The sequence below is a fragment of the Cygnus atratus genome, chromosome 2, assembly GCF_013377495.2.
Source record: "Cygnus atratus isolate AKBS03 ecotype Queensland, Australia chromosome 2, CAtr_DNAZoo_HiC_assembly, whole genome shotgun sequence".
In the NCBI taxonomy this organism is placed as follows: domain Eukaryota; kingdom Metazoa; phylum Chordata; class Aves; order Anseriformes; family Anatidae; genus Cygnus; species Cygnus atratus.
Genome location: NC_066363.1, coordinates 142,085,008 through 142,110,300, shown reverse-complemented (window position 1 = coordinate 142,110,300; position 25,293 = coordinate 142,085,008). Strand labels below are relative to the sequence as shown.

Genomic DNA, 25,293 nt, shown 5'->3' with positions numbered 1-25,293 from the left:
GGTGTCTTTTACAGAAAGATGGACATAATAAGGAAACCTATTAACTTCACCTAGCTAAAATCACAGAAAAAATGAAACCCACCAAGCAGGTATGCGAAATGTTAAGCAGGTATGAGAAATAAACTTGTTTTAAAAAGACCTGTCGTTACTATAAGGCATCTTCCTTACCAGCACCAGCTATGTGCCTTTGCCCTCCAAGCCAAGTGACAACACTAGAAGCAACGTGCCAAGGTAATTGATTATCAAGATATGAATATGCATCCATGTGCCTGATATATTGCTCAGTTTATTCAAGCTATCACTTCAGCAGTTTGCTGATGTATTAAGCTCTCCATGAAAGAAATGCAAAGCGCCTAGGCGATGTTTCTTCTCCTTTCAAGCTGCCAAGAGAAGTAAGATTTATGAGGCTGGCCCATCTCTCCAGCTCCTACTGGTTCACACAAAAGCGAGGACTTCTTGTCACCTTTCTCTTCCTCTACACTCCACGGAAGTCATTTTCTATATATCGTTTACACAATACAGAACTTCATTTAAAAATACCAGAAGCACTGTTCCCTGATGTTTTTTCTTTTTGCATTCTTATGAAGGAAGGAGGGAAGGAGGGAGGGGAGGAGGGAGATCTCTGCCAAGCCAAAGTATTTCCTGGCGTCTCCCTTTGCCATAGCCATTACCTGAGCTGAAGCCTGCCCCTGCTAACATCTACACGTGTAACAGCTTTCCTGGGTTACTGTCAGTGGATAAAAGCCAGGATCCAGGCTCTGCAGAGACAGCAAGGAGTTTCTTCCCCTGGTGTATCTGCACTTGAGGACCCCAGGCTGAATTTGGTCCCTGTAGGTGGCTCCGTCTGTACTGCTCTCTCTCACATTTTCGCTTGGGGACTCGCACTTAACAGCCACCACTCCCGAGGCAGCCTCCTGCCTCGAGTCTGCTCTGAAAGCACAGCTTCTCCTCATTCTCCTCTCCTGGGACACACTTGGGAGATGCCTCTTCCTCATAGAGGGAGAAGATGATGGCTGGTATAGGAACCTTTTGCTGCCCAAGCTACACACAAACCCTGGCCCTTCTCCCCAGCTACTGCAGGAACAGAAAGCTGTGCACAGAGAAGGCAGGCAGGCAGGCTGCTCGGGATGAACAGCTCACCTCTGCCTTTTCAGACACAGGCAAAGTTCCATAAAATTTTTGATCCCAGGCAGCCTCTGGCTTTCCCTGCTGTCCGGAGCTGCCTCAAAGCTCAGCAGACCCATTCACGTCCTTACAACACAATGCACGTTAGCAAGCAAAGGGAGCAAGTACAGATTTCTCATTTTTCCTTTCTCTGTAAAGTTCCAGATTTGTTAAGAGAAAAAGATGTAAATGGCTAGTTTTCAATGCTGCCAAGCCACTGCATGTTAAAGAAATTGTAAAGTCCACGTCCTGGTTGTGAAATATCACAATTAGTGTTGTCATTAGAAACCATAAAAGCTCGATGATTTTCAAAATAATAAATGAAAAGAAAAAAATGGTTCACTGAAGCTTTCTCAGGGTTGGGTTTATTTTAGAGAACTTTTGCAAGAGAGAAACCCAACCTATCAAAGCTAATTGGCCACTCTCTCCTACTGAGCTCTTCCATTTTCCAGCCATCAGTGGGCCAGAGACTGACTCAGCAACACGACGGTTGGGTCACTTGCCGGGAATAAGAGAAATTCAAGTTCAAATTCTCTCTTAATCAGGTAGACGACTAAACTTAAACCTTGATCTCCTGCAGCCCGGGGAAATGAGTCAGTCATTAGGTTACTGGTAATCCAGTGTGGATTTCAACCTTGTGGGTACTGCTTTTTTAGCAATGAAAAGGTTTCTGTTTTTTTCCTCAAGTGGAACAAAAACACGTCAAACTTCAATTTTATTGTAAAACAGAATTCTTGCCTTCTGGCCAGTCCTCAATAATATCATTTCCCATTTAAATAGCCTTCTGTATTCAGAGTTCGAAGTGGGACCTCCCTCCCTCCCTCCCAGCCCTGTGGTGAAACCGAAGAGTTAGCTCCACCACTTTCTGCCGCTCCACGGGGACCTGATGGCAGGCGGGATCCTCCTTAACCCTCCTGCCCTTCTGTTTCGTTTACTTGAAGCGATCAGAAGTAGGTGAAGATAACCAACATCTGGCAGCCTTCTGATATTTTTTGTTCGCTGCCAAAGAACACACCCGCAGTCCTCACCCAACACTGAAAAGGAAACGGGACAAAACAACAGAAAAAAACCATCAATCACCCTGGAGCGGGTAGATGTCATCTCTCAGTTCTCGTGCATGTCATGGATGACCACAGTGTAAGGACAGAAACCCTGCCCCAGAGAACCACAGCAAAAGATGCAACTGGTGGGATGTAACAGGAAAGAGGCTGCAGGAATGAAAGGAGCATGAAGAAACATCCAGGCAGCTCCACAGCACAGCACAGCCGTTTTTACATCTTCTGTATTTCAAGTAGACCTTTTACTTCACTAACTTCTATCATTTTCCAGTCTCTGCAGCTGTCCTTGCATTAATTTGGTTCAGGATGTTATTCTTACTGCATTAATTACCAGTCACATCTGGTGCTTTCTTCCTATGGTTTGACACATAGATGGCCATACATGAAAATGTATTTTTCAATGGCTTACAAATACACAGACAGGGACATTTGGACAACTACCCATTCTGCTTCAATTTAAGAGTCTTGCAAATGAAAGATTAAAAAAAAAAAGTTGGTGCCTAAATTTAAGAATCAAATTCATGTCTAAGCACTTAAGCACTTGAATATGTGGTTTGATTTGGAAAAAAAAAATTGGAATCAAGAAAGTACCAGCAAGGCCAAATGGAAGCTGATGACTTGAAGAATTCAATCCCTTACTTCATTGTCTAAGTAGCAATTCAGAAATAGGGCCTCAGAGCTCATTTTAAAAAATAAAATAGAATAAAATAAAATATTTGTATGTACACTGGCTAGAGCTGGAGAAAATAATTCAGATCACTGATCCCGTCTGAACTGGCAAATCGCTGGAATTTTTTTTAAAAAGCACTATTCCTATTATAAAGGCATTCAGAAGATTGAATAACACAATTAGGCATAGAAAGAACATGCAAAATGTTGCTCCTGTCCTAAAGGCATGTATTACAGTGGGGTGACAAGCCCCACCACCCTGGCCTGGGTGCTTTCAGCTTGGAACCCACTCGAGACACTGATCCTGTACTAACATACCCCCCTCACCGGCCTGCTAGTCAAAATTCTGTTAAAATTCCCTTTCTGATAAGTAGTTAAACAGCTGAAACCCAGATACCAGCCAACCTAAATGAACCTTCTTCACAGAGGGCTTCCCTCCCCCGCCACCCCCCCACCCCCCCCCCCAACTTTACAGAAAGGGGCCTGAAGAAAAGCAGCCATAAATCTCTTGCTGGACTTCTTCATCCGATTCTCTCCCAAAGTGATGGCATTATGCATCGATTTGCTCTCAAGTGACAACACCTACATCTCTGCTTCACTCAGTAGATGGCTTGTGTATAGGAAAGCCCTGATGTTCCTTGAAACTACTCTGGTAATAGGCATAGCCCTTTCTTTCACATAGCAAATCAGGCTCAAAATTACTCGAATATAGGAGCTTCCCAAGAGGAGTGAAATATCCGTATTAGCAAAGGTTCCTTCCTCAGTCTGGGCAGTGCCTCCACTTAACTAAATCAGTTTACTTAAAAGCTTATTAGTTTCTGGCTCCATACAGACATCACATTTCTGGGAAGTTTTGATCAAAAAGCCTGGCATGGCTACAATTACAATATTGTTACAATTCACTAACTGTTCTCAGTATGTTCAGAACAGAAATTCTGTGTTCATTTTATATACAATTCATCTCAATTTCAGCCAGCACGACCAAGGTATTTACTTTATTTTCAGAATTTTCATTCTCTCTCTGAACCCTTCAAATATATTTCCAGCTTACAATAAAGCTTGCTAAAAAGTAATGCCCAAACAGCCCATAACTGTTCAAAGAAAAAAAACATAAAGGAATAAGAACAGGGATTAGAGAATTATAAGGACACAGCATCTACTGACTTTCAATAGGCCTATTAATATTTTTTCATGTTTTTCATTCTTGATTCTAAGAAGCAAAACAAACTGCAATGGCTGTCCAGGGGAGGAGGTACTGTTCTACTGGGTAGCTTTCTTATGTGCTGTCCACATCGTGATCTATCCACATTTACTGACTTCCAAAGCCTAAACTGAAACAAACTGTCTCAGACGGCCAGTGACAGCTTTGAGTGTTGTATCTGTACTTAATGGAATAAAAAACACAAACCATCTTGTCAGACACACCACTGTGTCAAGCTCAATTACCTAAATAAACACGAGTAATGGTTAATTTTACTTGCTGCTCACTTTTTCGAAACTGCTTCAGTGTCGATTTTTGCAGTCTCTTCCCTGAAGGACTACATCTGCCTGGTTTAAAGTTTCACTTCCAAACACCATGTCCAAAACTGAAAAGCTTGCTACAGAAGAAAAAAAAAAAGTATAAATTTGAGAAAAAGATCCTTCATTCCTTGGGGAAAACTGGCCTTAAACCTAAGAGGAGTCTTATTTAAGCAAGTACTGTCTATGGGCAAGTAGTATTTCTGTTGCCAATGCAAATAGGTCACGACCTGCAATGATGGAAGCCCATCAATAGTTTTTCCCAAGGGAGCAGTCACTCTCAATGTGTCTTTCTCCACTGACAGCCCTGAGGCAGATGACTCCGTGCTAGCCAAATGGCATGACGAGCCCGAACATCAACAAGGTCATATTGAAAATGGTTAAAATACATAGGGCTGAGGAGAAAGATTTTTTTTCACATTTTTTTTCTTGATACAACCTTACACCTCTCATTGTTTATGCAATGCAAAAATGCATCATACTTTGTGATTTTCCGCAGGGAAGACAACTACCGGACCTATGCTTACACAAGCTGAAAAGGTGCCTCTTCAGCCATCCCTGTGCCCTTGGATAAATGGCTTCCCGTCTGGAAATGTTTTCACTTAGTTTTTCACTTCATGCACTTTCTCCCACACAAAAGATGTCCCAGTGATCGCAAGAACTAAACTACAGACAGCACGAGTAACACATCTTCCTATACATGTGCACATTGTTCAGCATGATAAAATCCACTTACATTCTTTGTCAAGCCCCGACAATGAACTGAGCAGACTGCAGACACGTAGTAGGACAGGTCTGCTGTCTGATGCCCTTTCGGTCCAAGGCAAAAGGCTGTGCTTGACCTCTAGGTGCACTGAGTCAAGAAAGTGCACAATCTTCACAGACTCAGGATCAAACCAGCAAACTGACCCGCCTCTACCCTCAGGATTTTGCACCTAGCACTAGTGAAACTAGCAGGGTTGTACATCGGCATGAATTCTGCAAGAGTCCTGCTGTGCAGAGGCCAAGGGGGAGAAAAGTGAAGTGCAAAGGGCAGTCCCTAGCAGGGGCAGAGTCCTGCAGGCAGATTCACGCTGATTCAACCCTGCCAGGCTGGGTGGAGATTCACCAGCTGGGTCTCTGGCCACCTACTCTGTGGACTCTGGGCTGTGCTGTCCAGTCTCATTCAGCCCTGTTCAGTGGGCTTGGTGCCTGCACACCAGGAATGCTCTCCTGTGGGATCCTACGTGCAGATGAATGGTGTTCTCTTTGAGACTTGTCACAGAAAGTCCTACTGTGGCGTAGAGGTTGAACAGGCATTTGCACCGCTCTTTCTGCATCCTAGACAGGCATTTAGAGGATTGCGCCACTTTATACAGAAGGGAGGACTTTGTCATCACACAACAAACTAAGTTTACCTACGAAGTATACTGATAAAGATTTTTCATTTCACATTCAGTATCAGAAAAACAACTCTACCAGTTATGTTTTTGAAGACGCAGGTAGATTAGTGTCTCCTTATTTCCGAAAACTATTTTCTGGGTTAAATCCAACTTCCAGCTAGTGCTTATCAAGAAGATACAGATCTCTAAGCATCAGAGAGATAAGACCGAGGACTAATTTCAGATACTTTATTCTCCACAAAGACTCAAATATCTGTAATTAAACAACTGTTAGTCCTACAATTCTATTCAAGCACTGAGCAATGCGAGTAACAACAGGTCTGGAAACAGTGCTTAAGCAGTAGTAGTTTTCTAGAGGAAAAAGTCCCAACATCAAAGAACTGTTCTAATGCTCCCCTCTCCAATACCAATGTGAGTGAGGGTAGAACTGTCCTGTCCTTCAGGGTAAGCGCACATTGCACAGCACTGTCTAACTGAAATCTGTATGTTTTAGATTTCAATGGAGTGTTGGTTTCACAGCTGAATACATGGAAGCTCCTGAGTTACAAGAAGAAGAATTATTATTGCAAACCTGACTACAGCTACAGTTGGTGTTCTTGGAAGATGACTGTGCAAGTAACAAGAAGCTAACAAATTCATGCCAGTAAGTCAAGTTTAATTTGCTTTCCTTTTCCCCTCCCTTCTAAAGCTGGCTGAAATACAAGTTCCACAGTAAATGCAGGGACTAGCAAACATGGATGCCATCACAAATACAATGCTGCCAAGAGGAAGTCCTCCGTTGACTAATAACAGAGTTTCCAATAGCAACTGCAAGATATTCTGGGCACTGAACTGAAGAGATTTAGGGATATATTCTAAACAAGATGTGCTTTCTGCGACTAGAGAATATGCATTGTATAACATTTGGACAAAAGGTTCTTAAAATTCAGCAGTAACTTGTATTACAAAGGCAGAATCAGAGGATTTGCAGGCTCTTCGATGACCTTTACTTTAACAGATAACACTAAGCCCTCCTCATCAAGCCTGTTATTAAAGCACAGATGCACAAAATAAAGATACAAGTCATTGCTAAACTTTCAGCACTGCAAAGGCCTCAAATTTTTTCTGTCAACTGAGACAATATGAAAGCACAGCCTTTTATTTTGGAAAGAGGAGATGGCATGCTTGGTAATTTTTTATGCAGCATTTGTTGCTGTCAAAGTACAATACAGAACATAATCAAGTTCATTTGTTAACTAAGTAACCCATTCTTTGAAAACATACTCTCTAACGCAAGACAGCGTCAGCAACGGATTATAAAATCATTTACTAGAAGTGGAAAATGAATTTTGAAAAGATCACATTCTATCAGAGCTTCTCCTCTGTACCCTTTGCTTGCTCAGACTGCAGGGCATTTCACACAGTTACTTCCCCTGCAGATGCAGGAATTCCTTTTTTTTTTTTTCTTCTTCATTTGAGTACAGAAAAAAAATAATGAATCCCCCATTCCTGCAATTCAATAGTTGTATCAAAGGCCACCCGTGGATTTTCGTAAGAGTAATTTACTTTATCTTTGAAGTAAATACAGATTTGTCAGAAATATTTGCTAGGTCAATTTGTAAGCTCAACTATGTGGGAATTATGCCAAGATACAAGCACAAATCAGAGCGCTAAGAAGCAGTTTCAAAAGGATGCTAAGCACTAGTGAAAACAAGGAGGTTCTAAGCAATGAGATGAAATTTGTCACCAAATCACTGAAAACAACAAACAAACTTTACAGAGAAACAGATATATTATATGCCCAAGTCTCACACTTAAATTCCTTGCTATAGGTTGTCTCTGAATAAAGCACTATATGTGACTCTTCAGGAGCACAGATGAGTTCTGCTCTGCTATTTTTTAAAATACCTTGGAGTTACACACCTCTGCTGCATAATTCAAATTCATTGTATAACTGACTAAATATAGGTGAGCTGTTCATTATTGCAAATTCCACACAGTAAAATACTTGAACAGCATGAACAGCTTTCTACAAATCAATGTGGTAATTTTCAACAAGATGAAGCTTTACAATATGCATCCTCTACTATACTACAAAGTCAAAAGATCAACCTACTCAAGCTTCTTTGTGCTACTATATCTAGAGTACTACTTTCAGTAAAAAACATTTGGAAATAATGTCACAATTTAGACATAACAAAACATAGATTTACATTGAGGAAGGGTATATGAGGCAAAATCCCACTGGACAGAACGAATTCTGATTGCTGAACTGTTCTTTAGTCCAAGTAATTTTAGTCTACAGTACATCTTCCCACCATTTTTAATTTTAGAATGAAACCAAATTATTGGAGATGTAGTTAAAATAAAAACAAGACTAATGAGGATTTAAAACTCTAGATGGCACACTCATACAATAAAAGACTATAAATCTGAAAAAAATACATATAGATTCACCTATGAGACTTACTTGGTTTTCCACCTGAAATATACATAATCTATCTGCAAACACTGTTTTCAGGTCAGTTAGTGAACTGATGTCATAAAAGCATCTGCACCACTTCCCCAAGTTAGAACTGGGTAACTTAATACCATACTATGCAGGATTAGCAGTTTTATGTTTCAATAGTACCGAATTGAGTTAATTTGAGATTCTACATATAATTTACTCATGGCATAGCACCCGAATGTCACATGTCACACCATCATATTCACTGCTCATAGTAACGTATTTCATGGATAACAGGAACGAGATTGTATGTTTCCTAAAGACATGGATTCGTGCAACAACCAGTTACACATATTTTCAAGCTTTGAATCCACAGAGGTTTTTGTTGTTGCTTTGTTTTTGAGCAAGAATTCAGCTTTATTACCTCAAGTCCAAGGTCATCAATGCACTGACTTTAACCTACCTGTCGACAGAGCAGGCAGTATAAAATCTGAAACCCATTCAGCTTGGATGGTGACAACAATCACGAAAATGACACCACAATATTTTTATTAGAATTTGTCAAGGGTATGTTGCTGTCATGTAATATGACTGAAGCAGTGATAAATGAAACGACAGCTGTGCAACTGAATTGCCACAGCATGCATATGAACACCAGTGAGAACGATCAGAACTGCAGAATCCATGGGTTAGGGTGGCTGGCTAGTTTTCTGAGTAAATAAGCAAGCTCCTAAAAGACAAACATGATACAGACTTAGAGTGCACTAGATCCTTCATGCTAATGCCTGTAAAAATACTTGCATCCTCCAGTAAGTACAAGGCAGTAGAACAAAGTGTCTCATCCTTACAGCGCAGTAACACTCGGTTACTGCAGAGAAGCTTACATACCATAGCTTGCACCAGAGTGAGCAGGCAGCCATACTGCGGGTACAAAATCAGTACAGACCAGCATGCAGCCCTTTATTCAGATGGTTTTTAAATTCATGATGTGCAACGCACATACAACAAAGGACACACAGAAGGAGTAAAAAAAAAAAAAGTGCCTATGCATATACTGATTGGAGAATTAAGTGGACATGGAACCATTTGCCTGCAAAGCCACAGAGATCAATGTCTTTGGCCTTAAGCCAGTTCAAGACGCCCCTGAAACAAAGTATACAAAAAATTTTCTCCATTTCTACAATACAATACCAGATGCCAATCCATTAATAAAATCATTAACTTCTTCCTCTAATAAAGTGTATTCATGCAGGATAACCTCTTCTTGATATATGGTAAACAGTCACCAGAAAATTTACATCTGTAGCATGCTTTACTTTACATATTTCACTCTTAAATATTCAAATACGATAAAAACTTTTAACAGACATTATTCTACATATATAAATTTGTAACTTCCATTGGCAAGTCCAATAAATCACTGTGTATCTTTTAGTCATTTAACAAGTTTATTTCTACAAATTATGGCTTAAAAGCAGGTACTGTACATACAAAAATCTTGATACTGATGTGCAACTCATTATACTTCTTTATGCTGTCTTCGTTGGTAATTCATTCATTTCAGTGGGTATTTATCACATTTCTCATAGCAGCAATAAATAGTCATTTACTTCTCATAAAACATTATTTTAGATAGCCACATTAATCAATACAAAATTAATTTTTAACAGCATTTGAGTAACATAACCCATAGCTCATTGAAGTTTGATCAGGGAATCTGTGAATTTAATATTGCATGTCTTTGTGCCAACCTAAGACTGAGTGATTTGCAGGGTCTCCAACATGTCTTCCACTGCCTTCAAAGAGTATTTACTTTCTTTCTTACTGCGACCTGCAAACTGGAAAGAAAAAAAATATTTTTTTTTCATATATAATAAACTTCTGTGCATAGATCCTGTGCAAGAAATAGTTCTAAAAAGTAAGTATGACAAAAACAGCTCTAAAATTATTAACTGTATTTCCTACAAGCTCAAAGGCATGGCCTCTTTAATGTTTTATTAAAACACAGTGTTTTTACTACAACACTAGCTATGTTATCCTTCCCCTAGTAAGTCATGAAAAAATATAACAAAATCCTTAATTTCAATCATTTGCTCTGAATTTGGATACTGGGTACTAACAAATACTCCATTTGTAACAGTAACACTTATCTAATGACAGAGATCATCCTGTTGTTTTGTTTGCTCTGTAACCTTTAACACAAATTTTATTTGACTTGAATTTTTGATGTGATTCAATATAGATTATATTCATGATTTAAACAGTAGCAAGACTTGGATTTGATAGCTAATCAAGAAGCTCATCTATTTTCTATTTTTATTCCAGCACGACAGAGAAAGCTCTACTTACCAAAATCTACAACAGAACAATGAAGTCATCGTATAATTACATTTTATGGTTCAAAGTAACTGCGAGTAATGACCTTGTGTTTGATTGTAACCTACTGCTATAACATCTATTTCAGAAAGCATTTGAAATAAAGCCTGTCTTGATAACAAAGAAAAATACAGCTCAATAGATACTACTTTCCAGTGCTATGGCTTTACATTCCCTAAGATACATGCAGCCAAATTTGGGAAAGGAAGGGGAAGAAGGGTAGGAGATGTTGATTACTCCATGATGACTTCAAAAGGGGCTTCCTAACTGTACTGACAGCTCCCGTCGCTCATCAGCCCCATCTAACAAAGGGGATTTATTGACTAGGTTGGTCTTCAGACAAATGAAACTCTCAAGCATTTTAATACACCTGCATTAAAAAACAAGTTTTGCATTTGGGGTTCGGGAAGTGGTAAAGGAATTACAGAAGCAGCAACTATAACTTTCAGTTAGTAAAATAGCCAATTCTCTACCTAATTCTTAACATCTAAACACTCAATAAATTTTCAATTTCGTTTTTTTTTTTTTTTTTTTTTTAATTTCAAATACCACTGCTGTCTTGCACAGTTAGTCTTTGATTTATAATGTGTCCCTCCTCTCTTGTAATTAACTTAATTTAGCAAACTCTTCATGACCTGTTAAGAAAGATTAAGTCATCAGACCCAGGTAATATCACACCAGCAACAAGCTGCAGGTCCTGTTAACCTGCTTTTGACCCCTAGGCTACAATCTAACATTGGGATTCCCAATCAGTACCGGGTTCTTAAAGAAACAGCTTCGGTACAGTAAAGGAAAAACTATTTCAAATTAAATAATTAGGAGAATGAAACACAGCTATTGTGACAACAGCAGTTTGGGCACATATTGAAAACTCCCTATTTTCATACTTCTTGTTTTCAGAAGATGAACTGACATTCTCTGTTTTACTCTAGCAGCATGTACAAATCCATTCTCCAGGCTGCAGTTTCCACAATGCCCTGCAACAGTCAACTTCAGGGGAAAATCAAAGCTTTCATAGCATTCTCCCAGGTGAGAGAAGAAACCTCTGCTTGAATCTGAACTTAATACAGCATCTTCTTTTTCTTCATACTAAACAAGAACAAGATACTTGGGGAGGTCAAAACCCCTTCATACAAACAAACAAATGCAAAAACAGAACTCAAAATCCTCGACAGAAGAATTGTTCCAATTCAAAGCATTTCAGAGACTCAATAAAAAAGCACAGAAGCCTAAACAGACTGTGGTCAAACAGTACATTTGGCAGAACACACAGAAAGCAGGCAGAGGAAAGCTTGAAAATAAGAATTTTACCTATTTTCCTTGTCTTTAGGGACACTGAAAGCAAAACTGACACAAGACATTAGCTTAAAAATGTTACTTGTTAGTTTCAGGAGCTGCTGCCTTCATGATATTGACGTGTGCTTCAAGCTACACAAGCAAAACCAAACTCTGCGTCATAACAAACAGAAGTATACTTGGAAATCTAATCACTTCAAATTTGCCCTGACGAACAATTATTTTGTCTATTCTGCCATTACACAGCAATTTGACTGATTGAGCCGGAATCCATTTCTTAAAATCATGATTTAATTTTCTGTTTCCCAAATGGTTTGTAACAAAATCACCTCTCCAACCATAAATAACATGTGGATTGCTAACACAGAAGAATTTAGCAATATACCCAAGAAGCATGTATCTGGAAAATTACTGTGAGTAGGATCACATTAAAGATTTTTGTGAGCATTAATCAAACTTCCCTGCCTCTGCTGAAACGCTTCTACCAGAGGACATGCTAAACCAATTACCTAATTGAGGAACACTAGAGGTAGCCATAGTTTGTGTCGAGGTTAAAGGAACCGTGTGACTCGTGTCCTCAGCCAGGACAGTGAAAGGCTTCTGCACAGGATTGGCACCGACTGAATAATCCAGAGTTTCCCAGTGATAAAATAACACAAAACTAAGCCTGAACTTTTAACAACTCTTCAAATAATCAGTACTTCTGTAACATTTCAAATAAAAGTTTAATTTTGTTTTTTTTTTTTTTACCCAGTCAATTAAAGTTAAGCGGCCTAGAGAATGATGATGACTTTTTTTTTTTTTTTTTTTTTTTTTAAGAGCATGTGTTAGCAGCCAGGAATTCCAGCTCCAAGAGCAGCAGCTCTAGCTACAAAACCTTTCTGACTTCCTTCATAAAATTACATTTCTCCCAGATTAGGCACAGATGAGAAGTAGTAATCAGCACAAATGGTTACATATTTAACATCAAAATAATAATATTAACCAGGTAAAGCACAGATATTTGATGATCTTAAAAAAAAAAATCCAACCCAAATCCAAAAACTTAATTGGACTGTTCTTTATGACCACATCTTTCTGTAAAGAAACTGCTCTGTAGTCTGACACTGGTGAAAGTAGTGAAAAGTAGTAGAAAGTATTTTCTTTTTACACTCAAATACTCTCTTTTAAAATGACAATAAACTAAAATGTTCCTCTGATTTCAAACAGGAATGCACAGAAAAAGCAAAAATCATGAGCCAAAGAAAATTACCTGTGAGAGAATAAAAGAACCAGCAAAAATATTTAAAGTAAACTGTATGAAAAATAAAAAAATGCAACTATAGCCAGTGTTGGATTTGAAAAAATAGAGCAGGTTTCCAAAATTACTAAGCACGCTGTTTGTACTTGAAGTTCAAAATCCAGACTGAAAATGGGGAAAGATCTCATTGCAAGACAATTGCTCGAAACTAACTTTTTGAATAGCTTCATATTTTAAAGTCACAAATGCACATAGTTTGACTTGGCACCCATGTCAGGATTCAAAATGCATCTTATTCTCTAGAACATGACTAAAGGAAAAATTGCATTTAACAGTGTAAGAAGGTCCAACTAATAAAACACGTCAATGCCAAACTCAATAGGCTTTTAAGGCTCTTATTTCACTTTGCAAAGAACTTTGGATAATGCCTGGAAAGTGTGGAGGATTTATAGCGATAATATAGGTATCTAGCTTAAAACCTGGCTAGACAATCGTCCAGTAATGGAGGAAGGCTGTGAGGGCTTCCACTGGCACCAGCCACTGAGGTTTCATCCTTAGGTCCAAAAGATGACAATTTCCAACCACTCAACACACTAAGGGAGCAACAAATCAGTACTGACTCATACGGGAAACTGCCACCTACTACATCACCAAACACCATTTGCTGTAGCAGTTGGATGTTGCAAGCCTCTGACAAACACTAGAGTGGCCAAACCTTTCTGCAGTCATGTCAGAGTAACAAGCTCAATAGGGTTGGGCTGAGGAAGTCCTGTCCAGCTGTAGTCACTAGAGCTTCTTATTGTACTCCTCTGAAGATGAAAGGGGTGTTCACACCAGTTGCTTGCCAAATCCTAGGTTGAACAGATACACTTTCTGCATAGCTGAACTCCCCCTATGATTCCAGTCAGATATGGTGTTTGTCACTTCATGTTCCAAACAGCTAAAAAGAGCTGCTAAAGTGTGCAATGCATCACAAGAGTATGAAGTCACAAAGAAGTTACGACATTTGTTTTAAATATATAGTCGTGTTAACATGATCTGTTCTGGTAAGCGTCAACCAAAAGTTCTTAACATAGGTTCCAAAACAATTTCACAGAAACAATGGCATTGCACTTTCCAGTAAAAATAAAGAACAACAACAACAGAAGTAGTCATATTAGAGGTAGTGATGCTAACAGGAAAAGCTATGTGGAGGAAAAAAAAAAAGGCAAGCTTATCTGGCTGTGAGTCAAGTGACTGCAAACTATCATAATTAAACTTTCATTATAATTAGAACCTGGAGATGCATATTTCTAAGTCTTAATCGTGGTATGCCACCAACCCGCAGCCAATACTGACTTTACATTCCCATTCTGATGCACCCTGAAGGAGGCCATTTCCCAGAAACACTAATGGGTCTCTACTGGTGCTTTGAACTGGAAACCTTAGTCATAATACTCATTTAAAACATGTGTTCAAGGCCCCTCCAATCTAAGCAGATCATTTTATTAAGATGTAAAACATGGAATAATAGTTTTCACCCCAAATTCACAGATCTTTTAAAACCTATCTTGTTCTGTCAATAGTGAGTCTACTGTGTGTTCTACTCTTTAAGGTTTGCTTTGTTTGTTTGTTTTCTCTCATAAATCCTGCAGGACTTGTGTTTTCCATCGATATTGTGCTTACTGGAATGTCAGACATACTGAAGTCAAAAATAGTCCTCCTTATTTATGGGAAATGAGACACAAGTAGAATTCAAGAAATCAAAGCAAGTTACGTTGATATACACACATCACATCTAACCTGTTGAACGGTAGTTGACAAAAGTGCAGACAAAACTACAGAGTATGTCGAGAGTATCAGAAACCAATTATGTACTAACCTGGTATGCTCTGTTTATTTGATTAGCTGCCCAGCTGGCATATTTCATATTATCTTTTTTCATTTTTGCGCTTGCTTTTGGGTTGGATGCAATATGGCTTGCAGACTAGAAATGAAAGCATAAAAAAATAAAAGCAGTATAACTACAACATATATGTACATGAAATAAACTGAGAGTACTTAGCACCTTTGCATACAGAGCCCCAGTAATAGCAGAAACAGAAAAACTGGTAACTGGTAAACTGCATCCAATTAAGAATTACATAAACTATTTAAGCTATTGTTTGTTCTAATTAAGGCTAAAGTAGACTTAAGCTCAGTTGTGTACTGAGTTAAGAACAGAACCTGGACATAATCAGCCAACCCAATTTGCTTTTCCTAAAGTAAGAGTTACAAATTAGTTTTTCCTATTTGATTTCTTATCAGAGGAGATTAAAAATGCATCATTTGTGTGTCCAGACTGCCATTTTTTTCTTGTGACATTAGAAAAGTTTTAAAAGTAGGTTTTATACAAAAACTATGCCCATCTTCATTTGGAAGAATTACTTAAGAACTTAACTCATCTTGGAGACATTTCCACTTATACAAATAAATCCACTTTGTAAGGAATCTTTGCTATTCTGAGTGCAAAAGTACTCGAGTGCAAAGAACCTTACATTCATCAATGAAAACCTATAGAGATCTCAAGAAAAGAGCATGAAGCCAATGTCTACTTGAGTACTACATTTAGAATTCAAACAACTTTCCCCTATTGCTGCAACTACTTCCAGGAGTGAAAGCAGTGGAAGAAGCAGCCTCTACAAACTCATGAATGTTCTTTCTGAAGCCGAGTCTGCATGAATTAAATTTGCAATCTAGTATGCAGTCATGGCCCTAAGCTGAGGCACAATTCTCTACAGTTTCCTAACTTTGAGGAAGCATTACCAGTTTCCTCAGCAGATGCAGCCAAAAGTCTTTTGGAGAATTTACCATGGTTAAAGACTGTCTTCAGGGACTACAGATGCTGGGCATGTCTGTCAAGAACTGAAGTAGCAGCCACAATAAAAGCTGATCCTAAAGTCTAGAAACAACATTAAAAAGAAACTAAGAGCCAAAGGAAAGATACAGAAATAGCAATGGCAAGCTGAACTTGCAAACATCTCCTAGTGAAATCTGTCAGCCAGCTCCACAAACCTGAAGAAACTGACCAGTCAGTAGTGTACTTACAATGTGCAAATCAGGGTTTGTTCGTACAACTTTCAAGCAGTGACAAAACCAATTTTCTCAAATTCTTGGGTCATATTAGCTCAAAGTGGATAGTCAGATCATCGTGGAAATAACAGGCTCTAAGTCTACCTTACAGACTGAAAATAACAGGCAGGACATTAAGATCTGACAGAGGACAAGTCCAATTGCATGACATTCAACAAGGGTAAGTGCCAGGTCCTGCACCTGGATCATAATGACCCCATGCAGAGGTGTAGGCTTGGGGAAGAGTGGCTGGAAAGCTTCCCAGCAGAAAAGGACATGGGGATGCAGGCTGAAAGCCAGCTGAACATGAAGTGGCCAAGAAAGCTGATGGCATCCTGGCCTACATAAGAAATAGTGCAGCCAGCAGGACAAGAGAAGTGATTGCCTCTCTGAATTCAGCACTGGTGAGACCTCACCTAGAATACTGTGTTCAGTTTGGGGCCCCTCACTGTACGTGGGATATTGAGATGTTTGAGCATGTACAGAGCAGAGCAACTGAAGCTAGCAGAGGGACTAAAAACAAGTCTTACGAGAAGCAGCTGAGGGAATTGGGGTTGTTTAGTCTGAAGAGGAGGCTGAGGGCAAACCCCATTGCCCTCTACAACTACCTGAAGGTAAGTTGCAGCAAGGAGGGAGTCAGTCCCTTTCTGCAGGTGACAACGGATAGGAAGCAAGGCAACAGTATCAAGTTGCACCACGGGAGGTTTAGACTGGACATTAGTAACAATTTCTTCACAGAAAGGGCAGTCGACCATTAGACAGGTTGCCCAGAAGTGGTGGAGTCCCTACCCCTGGAGGTATTTAAGAAATGTATGGATGTGGCACCAAGGGACATGGTTTGGTGATGGGACACAGATGGTCAATGGTTGAACTTCATGATCTTGGAGGTATTTTCCAACCTAGATGATTCTTTGACTCTAATTACTAAACTAATGGCCAGTCACATTCTTGTCAATAGTTCTGTACAGGCTACAGATTCATTTTGAAATTCTAGAAAGTTCTATTTAGAAATTGGACTGAGAAAAACAAAAACAACATTTTATTTTTTTTTAAAGTTATAGTACAGTACTACTCTTCGGCAGTTCAACATCCTGCAGAGAAGAGTGTAACTGCAAATCCTTTTTCAAGAAGTTACCTTCATGTGTTAATTATCATAATTATGTGGAAAACATGGACAAAACTTACAGCTTAAAAGCACTTCAACTAAGGAGACAGACTACAACTGCAAAGATCTGCTTCTTGTAGTTGCAGAAAATACCCAATCTCAATGCACTTTATAAATAACACAAGCAAGGTGGCATCTCATGATGAAATTACAGTGGAGCACAACTGATCTCCTAAATGTGGGGACTTACAGCCATCCAAACTGCCTGAAGATGCATTAGTGTAAGTCACCTATCAATACTATGCGACTGAAGCCTCTGGCAGCACTAACACCCCGAACAGCTTGAGGTAAAGGAAATTTTAACAAATAATAATGATTAAAAATATTTTAAAATAAATTAATCTTTGATAAAGTTGACCTGAAAGATAGCTTGATAGCTAAAGACAGTTAACCTTGGAAAATGTCTACATCGATAGTCAAACTATGTGAGGATATCCATGGTGAAAACAAGAAGTTAAAAAAAAAGAAAAAGACAGTGTTTGAATTTACATATGGGAAGTACATGAAGGAGAGACCTTGCTTCTATAGGAAAGCACATTCAAAAGCAACTGGAAATTACAGTTTAAACTTCTTAATAAAACATTTTGGAAACTGATTTAATAAAGTATCATTACCCTATCCAGGATATGGGAAGCAAGATGCACATCCTGGAATAGAGGTGACAACTTCAATGTCTTTTTACTACTTTTGATCACTGGCATAAAATTATCCATACTCAATATTTAATAACAGTGTTAATAATCTAAACCACTAAGTTAAACCAAAAGGAAGAAAGCCCAGCAAATAGTAAAAGAAAATATACAAGCATAAAGATATTCAAAATGATAACATGGAAAATATATAATCAAGCTCACCATGTAAAGTCCAAACAAAGCTCTCATATTTCTGTTGTTAAGCTTCAGTGCTTGTGCAAAATACTTTCTTGATAGCTCAAGGTTTTCAAGCCCCCCTTGAGTGTATTTAACCTGTAAAAATGATAGGCTCTTGAAAGTTGCATGTCATCCATACCTCTAGCATTCGTTCTTGATTCAAAGATATTATGAAATTTCTTGTCACGTTTGTTTCACACAGATATTTCAGATAAGTTCTACCAAAGGCAAAATACTGGCCTGTGAGAAATGTTAACTCTTTTCAATAAACACAAAAATATTTACCTATAGAGAAAAAAGTCAGTGTTAATTTAATCAGTTGCTAAAAGAATAAAAAGTGATTATTTTGCACCTATTCATACTTACAATATTGGGATAGTCTCTTATGAAATTATGACAAACTCTGACAAACTCTGAAATTATGACAAATTCTGACTGCTATAAATTCATATTAACTCTAAGTTCCTTCAGCATAGGATACACCAGTACAGAAAACAACACAGTGTCTTTCATTAGCTATTCAACTGCAAAATAATGTACAAAATTTAAAGATCACTCCACTATTTTCTACCAGTTTTGCCTGTTATTAAAACAACAAGAAGAAAGATAGCTATTGGAAGACATGCGTCACAGATTTTCTACCACAAAATTATTTAGACTTTCAACTTTCACTGTTAATTCAATTTTATCCATTTTAACAAAACAAATCCAATTAATTCCACGCAGTTAAAGTATAGTTTAGGAAAAAAAATATCATACATCTGAAAAAATGAATACAAATGACTAAAAAACTTGAGCTAAAACTTCAGTGTCCTCTTTCTGCCCAGTGCTCTTTCAAGAAAATAATTCTTACTTGAAGGATTCCAAGATCTGGCTCCACAACAATAGGTAATGTATCATAACTTCCTAGATATGATATATAGTCTTCCATTACTGTGGAAAAATTTTACTTCTCATTTGAAAAGTACACAAACATTTCAACAAGAATTGCTCATTTAAAAGGAATTTTTATCCTCAATAGTTCCTGCCCTTACTCTTATTTATATATTAGTCACATTGAGCAACAAAACATTTTTTTTTAACGTGCAAGCTCTTTGAGAAGTTAACATTCTCTGTGTACTCTCTTACATCTCCTAGGGAAAATTAAAGAAACTATTTTTATTCTGTTTTCACCACTTCAGCAACATAAAAGCAGAATACATTTAAACATAATTGATTTTTCTGAAAATACTTACTTCAGCATATTGCTGACAATACAAGTGGTTGTGCGGATTAGTCATCATAAGCTCCTCTAAGCAGAAGGCTGCCTTTGCATAGCTGAGGAACATAAAAACAGTGGCATATAAAAAACAAAACAATACACAGCTCTCTCCCTCAGTTTCTCTACAGTGCAATAAAAGAAGCCTTACTTTTTTCATAAGTCCATGATTTACGATCAAAAGAAATGCTTTATTTTTAAATGATATTTGAAACCACAAATCACTACTTTTTACATTATAAACAGTGAAAAATATACAAAATGTAATTGTGTAAGTATATATGGAACAGCTTATGGAAAGCATAAAATTTAGCCATTTTTATTAATAAGTGCCATTCTTATTAACAAAAGTAATGAGTAGCATCAGCTATTATGTACTAGAAGACACCTAACACAGACTACAACATAGTCCATGTTTTTTTTTTCTACAAGAAAATTCAGCTACATGATGATTGATATAGCAAGCTATAGATCAGAGCATTTACACTGTTGGTTATCTATCTACCAACAGTCAACCACAGAAATGCGATCAAAAAACATAAGGAAAGTTCTAAAAGTCAGACAGTCCAAATACATGCAAGAAAATAGCATTATACCAGTCCAAACTGGCAACAACTTATCGTTGCAAAAGAAGAGGCGGCTAGTACTTGTTCTTTATATGAAAGCTTTCAGAAAGAATTACAAGACAAGCTTATAACAACTTTGTTCGAGTTAATAAAAATCCTAGCTTCACAATATTTTGACTAATAGGGTTTCCTGCAGAATTTGCATCTTCTACAGACATCTAATAGCACACAGAGCTTAAATGACAGGAGTCCAAAATACAGAGAGACAAAGTTTATAATGCCAGTGTTGGTAGATACTTAATATCAGAGTAAAAGCAATCTAGCAAGTATGAGAATATTAAACTACATAATCAGCCAAGTCTTATTTCTTAAAATAAACTTTTTTTTTTCTTTTTCCTATGAACGTTGTAATGGTCAGATATATATATCTCAAATGAGATATATCTTATTTGGAGATAAAAGAATAGTAGCTCCACTCTCCAAAACAGAAGCCGCAGTCCTCCTATCAGGACAGAATGAGGACTATGTAAACCTTGTAAATGTAGGCGTGTTTATTAACAACAGTAACAGCACGGTGATTTCACAAGCAAAAGAGAATTTATGAGACTGATAAAAGAAGTGATGAAATATTTCCTTTATTTCTAAAATTAATATTTAGTTGCTTTTTTAACCAAGACTGCATTTTTTCTCCAAATCAAAATAACTGTAATAATACAAGATGATCATAAAATAAAACTACAGTGAGCAGAGTCAACTTTTTCAACAAATTGGAGAAAGTTCAACTCTTTTTTTTTTTTATTACAAACCAAGGCAAATACAAGCAAAACCAATTTCCTTCTCAGGCTTTATTATATGATTTTGTAATAAAGATTACAGAAAAAAAAAAAAAAAGCTGACAAAAGCTGTAAAGGAATACGTATTCCGTTTATTCCATTATAGCCATATTCCAGCTCCAACAGATTTGACAGCTTAAATATATTTCTAAATATATATGTATACATAATATTAAATTTCTATTTTCTTGGAAAAGTTGGTGAATTTCTCAGAAGAAATGGAAATCTCGGACATCAAAATTCTAGATTAATCCCAAAGTCAGCATTTGAAAGAGTTTAATAATTATTTTTGAGAATGGGGTGGAAGGAGAGACAATGGGGAACAAATTTTTCATCGCAGTGAGAATGGCTATTTCTTGAGAATTTGATTCTTTTACTACCCTCTAGAAAGGAAGGAAGGAAACAATGTGATATAATTTAGGCTGGGCTGAAGAACTAAAGTTGGGGGGAAATACGCCTTTGGGTGGGGGTTAGAATTAATGCCGTGATATTAGAAAACTTGCACTAAGGCTTTGAGCTAATCCTCTCACACTGGGATTTCCTCCTGTCACTACAGCAATAAAAAAAGCTAACAAAAACATTAAATATCCAATAAGCAAGTTACTACAACATTCAGCATTCTTGATTGCACTGGGTTTTGTACCCAGGCGACCAAATTCCTCTAACTCTGGATCCATGTTTTATTTATTTATTTTTAAAGGTTACTAGAAGTTCTTGCAGAGGTAGGCTAAGAGAAAATAAGAATGTTACATACAAATGATGTGATAAATTGTTTTTAGAGGTAAAGAATTTAAAATCTATAACTAGTAAAAAACATCACTTGAATGAAAAATTATAGAAAATGCATACTGCTCATTGCCACACTTAAAACATTTCTTTTAAAATAGTGGATTTAAAAAAATGACTGAGACATACAGGTAATTAAGTAAATTGCTTCTGTTTAAAAATCAAGTATCTTGTTAAAGCACTAGTAGTCAGATAAGGCTGATTCTGTGTTAATTATTTCCTGACAAAGCTGATATTGGAAATAAGACTGTATACTTTCTAACACTAGTCCTTCAAAACAATCACCAAGGTCTTTGATTTGCACAGAGAGCATTTCAATTTAACAGTTTTTATGTGGACTTAGCAAACAACTTACTCATGCTCATTGATGTAAAGTTCTGCAAGTTCATGCCAAGCTTCCTGGTCTCCAACAAATCTGTACAGAAAAAGGCAAGAGAGGAAAAAAAGTAAAAAGAATGTGTGAAGGGATTCTGTAAATGACCAGCCTGGAAGCAAAGCGTAAATCAAATGCAAATTCCATTTTAATTAAAAAGATTTATCAGAATAGCAAAACACAATCCGTATTCTTGTGAGACACTCACTGTTCCAGATACTCATTCAGCTCTCGGATGGCCTCAAGATTTTTCCCCTGGGCTTTTCGAATGGCAATCTTACGCTTTCTTGCTGCCTATGGGTTGACATTAATAAAGGATTAAGGTCTCATAATTCCCTGGGTTTTTGTAAAGAAAGCAATTTGACTGTGCAAATTATTATCTCAATACCAGCGGAATTCCACTGCAGAGCAACTGCTAGGTTGGAGTTTATAAACATACCCTATGACATCCCACTGAGAGATTGAAAACCTCTTCTTACAATCACATTATGTATGCCTTTCTTTGGAAGTACAAACTGTATGCATTATTTCATTCAAATAAATGACTGTCCAGATTCCAATAATTACAAAACAGCAGGGGACGCTAATCTTCAGCCATTCCAAAGACCCCCACCTTGCCATTCACAAGGTCCATGACTACAGAGGAGAGATGGGGACTGGGTTTTAGAGAATCCCACAGACGCACCTTGGTTGCCACTTTATGGCTTTCAGCCACTTTTAAAGATTCTTGTCAAAGTGCTGAATGCCATCTTTTAATTCCTGTTGAACATGCACCAACTTCATAAGCAAGCTTCTCACCACTTCTGAAGCACAAAGTAGGCTTTTCAATGTTAAGGGAACATAAAGCAGCCATTTCAATGGCAAAAGCAAAGAGTACTCCAATACGTAGGTAGAAAATGTGTTTCAACATAAAAAATATAAGAACAAAGAGTTAAAAATTATACTGGCTAGAGAGTTTTAATAGCTGATTATTCTAAATTTCAGTCCAAAATTCCAGTTTCTGAAGTTTTCTAGTTACAGTTCTCTAAAGGCAGAAAAAATTCCTGACTCTATAAAACTCCCTACCTCTAGGAGTTTTAAATCAAGGTGCACTTCAGGTGTAATTCAAAACAACAGACATCCGTCTTGCTAGCAGTCTGACACAATTTGACAGCACTACACCTCCACCAGCCTGAAAGTCATCAGACAAGGGGTCTGACAGAACGGAAGGAAAAACAAATTCCAGCACAAATTGCCCCAAAGAATGAACGCCATCTGGGACACTGCTCCATGAGATAATATTCATGAAAAATTTGTATGCTTTTCCTGTGCCATTGCTCATTCCCCTCATACCTCTCAGCTCATTTCGTACTGTATGAAGTGGTTACACAGCTGGGTACAGCCTTACAGAAGCCTTGACTGCACGGGAACAGACACCTCTTCCACAAAAACTCAAAACATTTTAATCTTTGACATCAAGATAGCTCTGAAATTGGTTTCTTCACGATGTACCTTCCTAAGGCAACAGTCACATTAACCCTGTTGGGGTTTCTGTATTTTTACGGTATTTTAAACATGACTGTTCTTTTATGTAATTTATCTTTTAATCATCGTTTGACAATGTTAATTTCTCCTGGAAGAGCACTGGAGCACATCATTTACGTAAACTAGTTCAAGCTGGTTAGTAACCCAAGAAACCAGCATAACTAGAAGTGCTTTTAATGCTAACTGTCAGCTCATTCTTTCCTTTGAGCTCGTCCCCTTCACCTCCCTCACAAACACATATTCAGCTCGAATTCAGTGAAAATGACTCGAGCTAAAAGTATTTCACTCTTCTGCTTAAACACAATGCGGAGGTAGAAAGAAAATCCGTAGGCAGGATCGGGAGACAAATGAGGACACAGGCAGCGCGGCGGGTTTACCCACAGTCACTCCGTTATCCAGCACTGCTTTGTCAGACTGCAACCTGTGAAATTACATTCATCTTCCTACTTTTACTGGGAGACGTTTGGCTAAAATCCATAACCAGCTCAGGAAATTTTAACTGCTGACCACATCTATCACTCTAACAATAATATACACTGCTTATTTTCTTGAAGGCTTTTAAAATAAAGATAATAGCAGGATTACACTTTTTTTTAATCTTACAAGAATCATCTCACATGTTTATCAAATAGCAACTACTACTAAACCAAAAAAAAACAAACCTAAAAGACAAAAAAAAAAACAACTACATTGCTCCCTATCATGTTTTATGAAGAGGTGGTCTCCAAGCATTTCATAAAGCAGGTCGTTATCCCTGCCCTGGGGGAAACGCTGGGGCAGTGCCGAGCTGCCTGCCCAAGGCTGGGATTACATAGCTCGGTGACCTGCTCGCTGAGCAGGAAACCTGAAAGCAGGGAAAAGTGGGGATAACAAGTATACGCAGCCAAAGGAGCACAGCGTGCAATTACAGCTTACGAAGACACAAGTTTCTTTTGCAGGTGACAGACTAGCTACTTCAAAATGTAGCTTGTAAATTGAAAACTCAGTTGTTATTTGCAAAATTATAAGAAAAAAAAAATCGTAACACTGGAATCGTCAAAAATAACCTGCGTGAGAACTGAAATCATCTGTTTAATATATAAAATCAATCAATGCATCCGACAACTTAATTTGCAATGACAACCAGGCACAGACTACATGTAAGCCATCCTCCCTCTTCATTTCTAACGAAACTCCTTCAATCGCATGCAAACAAAGTCCTCCAAAAGCGTCTGCAAACAGATTCTCTCCATGGGTGCTTTATTTCTTGACCACAGCACTCCCAAATAATGTAAATCACTGGAGCCTCAAGATGTTAATTTACAAAAAGCTACAATTATTTCTAGTCACAAACTTAAACTGATGTTTACCTATAACAAGCATGTCGTGTCGTGTAACCAAATATTGAGGATACAAGGATTAGCCATAATTACCAAAACCTGATGGTAGCACTTGAGAGTGAAATTAATTATATGCCCATTTGATTGAGTTTATTTGCTTCTAAACTGCACACAGTATTTCCTCAAAGTAACATTTTTTATTTCATAGTTGAGAAAAGTAGTATTTAAAACTTCCCACTTAATTCCCCTTATCAAAAATAAAACAGCATCGGGGCTTGAAATCTGCACTCACTTCAACCACAAACACACCTTCAAAACTCCTGGGATAAATTAATTTATTTTAGGAGAACTCTTTGTAAACTAAGACACACTGACATTC

General features: G+C 37.7%; 1 protein-coding gene across 1 annotated transcript in view; it reads right to left on the bottom strand.

Moving 5' to 3' along the window:
• Positions 1-9,648: 9,648 nt before the first annotated feature.
• The window catches only part of EMC2 (ER membrane protein complex subunit 2), a 42,738-nt gene continuing 27,093 nt past the window's right edge, over positions 9,649-25,293 (bottom strand). The window contains exons 6-11 of the mRNA XM_035546321.2: positions 22,280-22,365; positions 22,054-22,113; positions 19,491-19,572; positions 18,241-18,351; positions 14,993-15,097; positions 9,649-10,057 (exon numbers count right to left, since the gene is read on the bottom strand). Of these exons, the coding sequence (XP_035402214.1) occupies positions 9,971-10,057; positions 14,993-15,097; positions 18,241-18,351; positions 19,491-19,572; positions 22,054-22,113; positions 22,280-22,365 (531 nt within the window). The 3' untranslated portion in view covers positions 9,649-9,970. The remainder of the gene's footprint in view (positions 10,058-14,992; positions 15,098-18,240; positions 18,352-19,490; positions 19,573-22,053; positions 22,114-22,279; positions 22,366-25,293) is intronic.